Source organism: Ursus maritimus, unplaced genomic scaffold, assembly GCF_017311325.1.
Source record: "Ursus maritimus isolate PB19 unplaced genomic scaffold, ASM1731132v1 scaffold_34, whole genome shotgun sequence".
In the NCBI taxonomy this organism is placed as follows: domain Eukaryota; kingdom Metazoa; phylum Chordata; class Mammalia; order Carnivora; family Ursidae; genus Ursus; species Ursus maritimus.
In genome coordinates this window covers 3949902-3959225 of record NW_024426008.1, presented here as the reverse complement: position 1 = coordinate 3959225, position 9324 = coordinate 3949902, and the positions used below count along the sequence as shown (strand labels likewise).

Below are 9324 nucleotides of genomic sequence, written 5' to 3'. Positions count from 1 at the left end.
TCTCTCTGTCAAATAAATAAATAAAATCTTAAAAAAAAAAATGATAAGGAACACTGTTTCATTCCTGTACTATTGATCCAAAAATATGTGATTGCAAGGGGAAAATCCCATCTATCTCATTAAATGGCAGTCATTTTCAGTATGTAAACATAAAAAGAAAAATCTTTTCCACTAATTTTTAATGAAAAATTGTAACATCTGTTTTGCTCAATTATATATTCTAATGCAAAAACAAATTTAGAAAAATTTTTACATTTTGATAAAAAGCTTAAAAAATCCAATTTACATAAATATTTTTGTTGCAGATAAGAAAGACAGGCTGATCAATAAAATGCTTGAATTTGAATCTTTTTTAAGATTTTATTTTTAAGGAATCTCTATACCCAAAGTGGGGCTTGAACTTACAACCCTGAGATCAAGAGTCGCATGTTCTACCCACTAAGCCAGCCAGGCGCCCCTAAAATGTTTGAAATATATATGATAAAAATATACCACCTTAAGATGGAAGTAAAACAAAGGAACTCAAGGAGGAAAGTAAGATGATGTAAAATTTCTGCCTGTTAAGGAGCTGTAAATGAATGGTAGCATGTATGAAAAAGCAGTGATATATTAATTTCATTTGATATGGTTAAGGCTAATAAGTTTTATTTTAAAATGTCAACATTTATTTAAAAAAATACCCTCAGGAATTATATGCTTTGCAATTTTGATGAATTTAGATATCAACTTAAAAATATACAAGATATATGGGCTTTCTACATTTTGGGGGAAGAACATGAGAGCAAAAAAAGTTTTAGAGGACACTGATATACCAAATATTTGAAAGTAGCTAGTCCATTAATAAGGAATGATTAAATAAATAATGGTATGTTCATATACAGTAATATCAAGAAGGGTATCAAAAAGAATGATCTGTACTCACTGATAACAAGGTCTCCCCATATTGTTTAAAAAGGTACTTCTGCTATTTTATTTCACTAAAGATTTTAAGTAATCTCTACACCCAATATAGGGCTTGAACTCACAACCCTGAGATCGAGAGTTGCATATTCTACCAACTGAGCCAACCAGGCACCCCTATTTCTGTTATTTTAAATTTACTATTATAAAGATCTTTTTTTTTTCTTTTAAAATTTGTTAGGCTTTTAAATTCTGGTCAAGGAAAAAAACTGTAATAGTATATATATATCATCACGGGGGGGGGGGCGGGGTAAAGATACCATCAATCTCTTACAACATCTCCAGGTTTTAGGATTTCAAACTGTGAGATTAAAATGGAATAAACGAAAAGACAGACATGGTTTTTTTTGAGATTCTCATTCTGAATCAATTGTTATTATGTAAACCAGAGTACTTAAATTGATGCATGAAAACCAGTTGACTATGGTCTACACCCTCCACATACTCCTGTTTTGTTACGAATTTCCATGATATATTTGTCCCATTAGTTAGAGGAGGGAAGTAACATTGAGGCAGGAGACTGTTGACACCAGTAACAAGGCGGTGATAATTTGCTGAGGGACAATATGAGCCAGATGCTGTGAAAAGGGCTTTATGTATAGGAAATTAATCCTTATAATTCTCCTGTGAGGTGTCAGCCCCAATTTATTGATAAGGACACAGAGGCACAGAGAGGTTCGGTAACTTGACAGAGGTTGAAAAGCCAGCAGATAGTTGGGCTGTATTTCAAACTCAAGTTATGTCTGACTTGAAAGACCTTATTCTTGACCATCCTCCCACTTGGTCTTCTTTATTCTTTCAAAATGAATATACCACTAGTGAGTAAAACTCACTGAACATCTAAGGCACTGTGTCAGCTCTGTGTATGAGGGGGAAAGGAGTCACAATGAAGAACAAGGAAGTTCATGGAATCTTCTATTCACTACTCTCCCATTTGGAAGTTAAGGACTATATGCAGCCCAGTAGAAAGGAATGGAGTAGGAGATACCAAGAAAGAGAACCTGACTTATTATGGGCTGGATGCTTTAATCTCAGGGTCTGATGAGATAAATGGGGCTACCGTCTTTCTCTAGAAGAGACATCTGGAGCTCAGAGAAAGCAGGTCTCTTGCCTGAGGTCAATATAGCTATTGGGAGAGAGCAGGGGCTGTCCTACCAACAGGAAACCACCCGTATGTCACAGTATTTAGTACCGTGGAAAAGAGCTCTGGGGAAATTTAATACTACCTCAGTTGAGACATATTTCAGACTTATAATATAGACAATTTTGGTAAATTTATTGTGGATAAATCTGACAAGTCTTAACAGTTGTTGATTGAGGAGTTTAAGATCTGATTTTAACCACCCATAAATGTTTTCTTTTTTTTTTTTCTGGTATAAAGTAGGTATGTTTATTGTAATAATTTTTCTTCTGTAGTAAATTCAAGCTTTAAGTTTTACAGTTGCTGAAAATATTTATAAATAGGTCAGTCTTTGACGCAGAAGACAATTACAGAAATCTATTGTCAATTGGTAATGCCATTTCCAGGTTTATGTCCAGATGCCCAACATCTGTATTCTTCCCCCACTTACAAAAAAAATTTCAGAAAATTGTAATAAATTTCTCCTTTCAAGACGTGTAAAGCCTTTAGCAGGAGCCGCGCCGACGGACGCCGTGCAGGAATATCAATGCGTCACCACGCCTACAAACCCCTGCTCTGCTGCGACGTGCACGTGCCGTTCTAAGTGCTTTTACCTGGATTTCTCAACATCCCTACAAGCCAGGTATTATTATCCCTTTGTAACAGATGAGGAAACTGAGTCAAGCGGCGTCTAAGCAGGTTTTGCAAGATCACAGAGCTAGAAATCGCATCCTGAACCTGACGGCAGAGGCCATGTTCTTCCACGCCCTACCCTTGGTAAAAGGAACATCTCGACTCAGCAAGGATCGGTACTTTTCCTCTGCCTAATGTTCTGGAAAAATCTGTTCAAGGCTGTAGCTTGTAAAAACAACACTCTCTTGGCTTGTTTACATACGGTAACTGTGTGACCCTCAACCGCTCGGAGGGTCTAAGGGAAGACACTGTGGTGGAGAGTCTGTTTCCTGTACTGGGCTTTCAGAGGCGGCGGGTCAGCTCCTCCTCTGTCTTTCATGGTCGCTCTCGCTGGCAATCAAATCGTCTCACGACAGGGCCCCAGTCCCATTTCACTTCTATTGGATTTGGGGGGTTTTCTCACTAGAACTTTTCTTGTTTTTACATCCGTCCAGTCCATGCATTCTACTGAGAACAATGACATCTTCCCAGGAAACAGCTGCTCCTGCATTTTCTCATAGAGCCTCCTGCGTCTTTACCCTTATGGCCACGGTTCCCTCTCTAGGTAAGGGTGGTACTTCTCTGAAGATTTCTGGTTCATTCTCTTTGAATCATCTGACCTCACTCTATACCATCCTAATGCCCATGCCTCTTAAATCGTAATTGTTAAGAGATCTGGTGCCACTTTAAATGTTTTCACCAATCGTTAAAAAAAAAAAAAATCCCTGGAATTCACATAGCATCAAAATAAACGCCTATTCCTATTCAGATTAATGTATATACTTGAGAGACTTCATCTCCATACTGACAGAAACGGAAGTGCTAAATAATTGAACAATTCCATTTATTTTTCTCTTGTTAACATCATTCGGAGTAGAGACAACCAAACATTCCTTGCTGGGAGCTTTCGGAGCTTTCCCAGGGTGAGATCACTGCACCCTGGCTTATGTCCGACGGGGCTGGTGAAGGCAGGGAGCGCTCTCTCTACCGCGGGGCCTACAAGGCTGCCCAGGGGCTGGGAGTGCTATTTCTCAGTAACTGATGGCAGAGACAGCGGGTCTCTTCACACTCTAACCAACACAGCATCTCTCTGAGCTAAAAACAAACAGTGTTTGCACATCAGCAATAACAGACAACATGTACAAGCTGATCCTAAAATATGTGGGTTTGCTTTACACTACATACAAAAATGTCAGGTTGTATCAATGAAGTTTTAAAATTTCAGAAACTTTCCTCATAAACTGTACAATCAAGTTAAAAAGACTACACATGCTCTATTTGCTTATATAATTTCCCTTCTTTAACCCTACTTTATTGAATAAGATAAGAGAGAGAGACGAACTAAGCAAAGTTACTAAGGGTGTCTGCAGGCCAGAACTCAGAATATGTTATTGAGTTTAGAGTTTCATCCCTTCTTACTAAAAAAAGCTGAAAAAGTTCCTCACTTTGTTTTTCCTTTTCCCTCTCAAGTTTCCCTTCCCTTTCCTGACTCAAAAGCGTTCTTGCAACACCGGAGAAGGGCAGAACCTCCCGGTTTCGCCTCGCTCTGAACTTCTGTCCACAGGCCTGTGGGCCAGGTGGGGATGGTGTGAGGTTCGGTTGCCCACAATTCCTCTTCTAGCACTTCTCGCCCGAAAGCCCTGCAGTCAGGTTTCTGTCCCCTCCACTCCAGAGGGATGGCTCTTTTCAGAGTCACTAGTGACTTGAGCACTGCCAAATGCAACGCTTACAGTGCAGTCTACACCACACCCGACTTCGCAGCGGCGATTCCCACGAATGGTCAAGCCCTCTCTGAGGCCCCTTGTCCTCAGAGCCAGCTCTCTCGCCGCTCTGCTTCCTCACTGACCATCTTCTGTCTGTCTTCTTTATTTATTTTGAGTCTTTAAATGTTCTTCTCTTTTCTTTCTGGATTACTTTCGAGGTGGTCCCATTCCTACCCAGGCCACAAACACTATCTTTAAACTGAAAATACTCAAATCTCGATCTTCAGCCTGGACCTCTGCTCTGAACACCTAGCTCCTACATCGCGCTAGCTTCCCGGCATCTCTACCCGGACATCTAGCAGTCTCTTCAACCGACAAGGCTACAACTGGACTCTCTTTCCTCCTGAAATCTGCTCTTCCTTGGTCTTTCTCAGTACAGGAAATTCCACTTCCATTCTTCCAGTTGCTCAGGCCTAAAACTGTAGTGTCATCTCGGGTTCATTTTTTGTGCTATGTCATCATCCAACCCGGTGACAACCCACGTTGGTACCGCGACCAGTCCTCCCGTTTCCCACGGCTCCCGCCCGAGTGTAAGCCGGCACCATTCCTCCCCCGAGCTCTAGCAGGAGCCTCCTCATGGGTCTGTTGCCACCCTCACCTCCTCACAGCAACCGTAAGGAACCTTCTGCCACAGAATTCAGAGTATACCTCCTTTGCTCCAAACCCTTCAACAGCCGTCCATCTCACACAGAAAGAAATCCAATCTGGCCAGTGCTCAAGGCGCCTCATGATCCACAGCCATCCACCCTGACCTCACCTCCTACCACCCCTCCTCCCTGCTCTTGCCACTCAGTGATGCCAGGGGGACAATAGTGGTTTTTAGTTCTGTCGTTAACGGTCTAACTCCAACTTCCCCTGACTTGCCCCTTCCTTGATTTCTTTGCATAAATGTTACTTAAATGAAGTACTTAAATGACTCCCTTTTCCTGCTTTGTATTTCTCAGCACATGGTGCCATCAGAAATGCTTACGTATCTCTTCTGACAAGAATGTAGAGTGAATGAGAGCAGGGGCTTTGCTGGTTCAGTGCTGTATCGCCAGCGTGTAGGCTCATATCCCGCACTTGGGGCTGGCCGGGGGCAGTGGTGGCTTAGTAAGTACTTGTTGAAGGAAGAGACAGAGAGTGGAGTTTAGGCCAACAATGACTTTCTTTCCTTACTTCGGTGCATGGCAAATAGTCTCATGAGGAGAATACACTGCTGACAAGCCAGTGGCAATTTCAAAGCAGAAAGAAAAGGTGTGAAAGAGGAACAAATAATTAAAGACTATGGTTCCTACTCAGGGATGGTAGATGGTATAGGAATCACCTTAGAACACTTACAAGATATGCAGGCCCAAGCCTAACCACGGAAGAATCAGATTTAGGAAGTAAAGGTGGGGGCAGGGCAGCTGTATTTTTAAAAGTTCCCTGAGTGTTTCTGATGTCCAGTCCCTGTTAAAACCCCTTACTCAAAGGAATCATCTCGAAAGGCATGTGGTAAACTATGCAGTAAATAAAATAATACACATTTGTTTTTTTAAAACCCACATACCTGACTGGGGACTCAAAAATATAGTTGTTTTTTGTTTCTTTTTGTCTTCATGTAAAAGCACTGCCTAAAAAATGAAATAGACTGGTTTACAAAATCGAAAGGAATAGCATTTGAAAACAGCCTTAAAACTGTACCCATATCCAAGGAGGGCCGAAATTAGGCACGTGGAAGGCAGAACTTTGCAAGTTAATTGAAAAGCAAGACAGAGACTCAGGAATCCTGAAAGCACGCCCTGCCATCCGGAGCATAGCAAGCCTCACCACAGGCCGCACTGAGGGCAGAGGGAGGAGCCAGGCGGGTTAGCCTAGGAAGGAGGGCAGGCCCGGGCTGCCCAGCACCTCGCTGAGGGCCTGGCGCAGAGCTGCTAGCACTCAGTAAGTGTTCGCTGAACAGAGAGATGACCCAAGGGCTTCTTGCTCAGGCATGAGCCAGGTTTACCTGAGCAAATGTGCCAGCTGGTCTCAAGGGGCTAGGTGAAGAAGGGGATCCGAATACACAATCTGATTTAGAGATACCTGAGGAAAAATCGGCATTTTGTTCTCACTTCAAAATGAAAGCAGTAGCCCTGTTTTCAAACTTCCACAGAACAATTTTCTGTGGGTAGGACAGAAGCTCCACTCAGTATATCGTGTGGACAAAATAATAACATATTTGAAGAAATGAGAGGGGGCAGCATAATTTTTTGATAGGAAGAAGCAACTGAGTACTGGAGGAAACGCCCCATACTCTAGCCCCACTCTTCCTTTCCTATTGTACTTTTAGAATACAGTGACTACTTGATTTAATGTGTAAATACTGCACTCTGAGGAATCCAAGATTCTAGTGCTTTTCCTTAGGTTTGATAATACCCAGCCTTCTGCCCCAAGATCCCACTGGCTCTCCTTGATTTGCTGCTGCCCCTGCAGCCTTCCAGAAGCACTGCTCTGTTTTGAGAGCTTCACTTGTAGACAACTGAAACCTTGCTACCAGCTAGGAGGAAGAAATCCATCGAAGCTGGGGGAATGCAGGGGCCTCCCTGCACCGCTGTGCTGTGCCGAAGAGGAATGCCATGATAACGTGCTTCGTGCTACTAGTATACACAGACCGCCAGTTCTTCGGAAGGGTCTACAAAAATTACTTTGGTGAAACTTCATTATATCTGATCTATACTATTTCCAGTTTCCTCATCTGTCAACTGGGATTATCAATACACCATCTCATGGGGCTGGGGAGAAAATTAGATGAGACTGCCCACGTAAAGTACTTAAAATATAGTGCCTGACTCATAGTAAGCACTCCGTGAATGTTAGCTCTGGCTATTATTTTAATTTCTCTTAAATATATATTCCTCTTATAATCATAAAAGATCTGGTCTATGTCCCATGTTAGGGTAAAAAAAGTTTGAATTTACATTTGTCCGAGTCCCTTAGAAGTAGGGCAAACTGTATCTTCCATAAACACTGAAGTCCTATTTTAAAACCAATAATTAAATAATTAAAAAATATACTTCATTCCATATAAAGCTCCTTTTTTTAAAAAAAAAAAAATAAGAATAAGTGCTCTAAAAATTTTGTCTTTAAAAAAAGAGACACTATATTGCTGCTATGATATAATAAAATGGAAGAGAGGTACTAGTATTCCAGGAACGATGAACGGCAGAGAGTTTTAAGGGACTTGTCATCAGTGCTGATGCTCTTACACCATCATACACATACACAGTTGAGGACAGGAACAGGCGAGGTTCCTACTTTAATCTAAAAAATGACTTCCCCGGGTTTCTTTTCTATGCCAATCAAAGTCCGTCCACTCTCACAGGTTTGTTCTGAGAAACAACATGAAAGCGTATAAACTGCTTTGTAAGTCCTAACTTACTACACACACAGAAGGTACCTTCACGCTTAACAGTCTGTTAGAAAGGTGCCCACAGCGGACACTTCACCCATTTGATAGAAAGGGTCAATGCAGGCCCAACAGCTCCGGGGGACGGGATGTACGGATGATATTCAACTATGGACTGATAATGTATTTTTCTTCATCGGAAACTATTAATGTACTCTTATGTACCCCATAATTCTCTTCTGCAGTTAGAACCACCATAACTGTGTCACAGAGTTCCTTCTGGTCCCTTGTCTAGGCAGGTGCATGTACATATTTAAACAGAAGTACAAGTGGCTCACTATACACAGCTTGGTGTCCTGAGATAATTTAGCTATGCCTTCCCCGTGGCCAGGGCTTCAGTTTCAAAAGTGCACATACCGAGAAGTGAAGCTCAAGTGACAGCTTATTTTCTGGTCACATAGGCTACATTTTATAGGCACTGGGGATGAGTGGGTTTTCCATTCATTGATAATCTTAGAAAAGTCAACCAAATGACTTCTATAAGCCTCTCGATGAAACTGGGAGTAAGTTTAAGACATATAAGAAGGTCTGAATTAAAGGGGGTGGGTTCACTTTCTTAAAATCTTTTTCAGTAAGTCAATTTGTTAAAGAAATAAATATAACTAAAACAGTAAAGAACTCTAAACTCTAAAAAAGAGATTTCCCTTGAGATCTGAGTGCAAACATCGAGGTATGACTGGTATCCATACCTGGAGAGCCTTTAAATTGGGGGCATTCCTTTTTAATGTGCCCTTCTCTTCCACAAATAAAACAACGTTTTTCTCTTAAGTCTTTGTCATCCTGTCTCTTCCATTTCTCCACCGGTGGCCTGAGAATTTTCTCTCTGCCCACGTCGACAGCTGCCCTCACTGGCTTGGCTTTCTGAGGTGTGCACTGCATGGGCTTATCTTCTTTTGTCGACACCTCCCTCTCTGTGTACTTGTTCTGAATTTCTTTGTCCTCTTTGCTTCTCTTCTCTTTGTTCTCGGGGTATCTTTGGTTCAGGGTATCTTCTTGATCACGCCGTCGCCTCACTCTAGAAGATGATATAACACTGGTAGGAAAAATCGAAGCAGAAACCTGACAAGATATTAAGGGTGCTCCAGGTTTGGGAGATAACCAGAGATAGAACGTATCAGAGGGAAAAACAAGAATTTAACAAATTTAATTCCGTCTCCTCTTTCAAGAAGCAACGTCAGGGCGATGGTACAGTTTTTCTTTTTGATTTTCACAACTACTCTAGTGCCATAAAAGCAGTGTTGGCAGTTAGTGGAACTCCTTGGTCCGGTACCTACTGTGATATGGATGTAATGAAACTCCAGTGATCCTTGGGGTGATTTCTTGCAACTCTGTGGCCCATTCTTTACTAGGCACTAGAAATTTGAGATGTGGAACTCTCAGTTCACAAGGGAACAAGGGTT

General features: G+C 41.6%; 1 protein-coding gene across 9 annotated transcripts in view; it reads right to left on the bottom strand.

The window, feature by feature from the left end:
• TUT7 (terminal uridylyl transferase 7) overlaps positions 1–9324 on the bottom strand; it is a 63243-nt gene that overhangs the window by 5836 nt on the left and 48083 nt on the right. For 5 of the 9 annotated variants that reach the window (XM_040620170.1, XM_040620168.1, XM_040620169.1 and 2 more), the window contains 3 exons: positions 8614–8939; positions 6485–6561; positions 6047–6110 (listed from right to left, as the gene is read on the bottom strand). In XM_040620170.1, coding sequence (XP_040476104.1) covers positions 6047–6110; positions 6485–6561; positions 8614–8939 — 467 coding nt within the window. Of the gene's footprint in view, positions 1–2331; positions 3848–6046; positions 6111–6484; positions 6562–8613; positions 8940–9324 lie in introns of those variants that run through there. The other 4 variants (XM_040620172.1, XM_040620175.1, XM_040620174.1 and 1 more) reach the window with 4 other exon arrangements.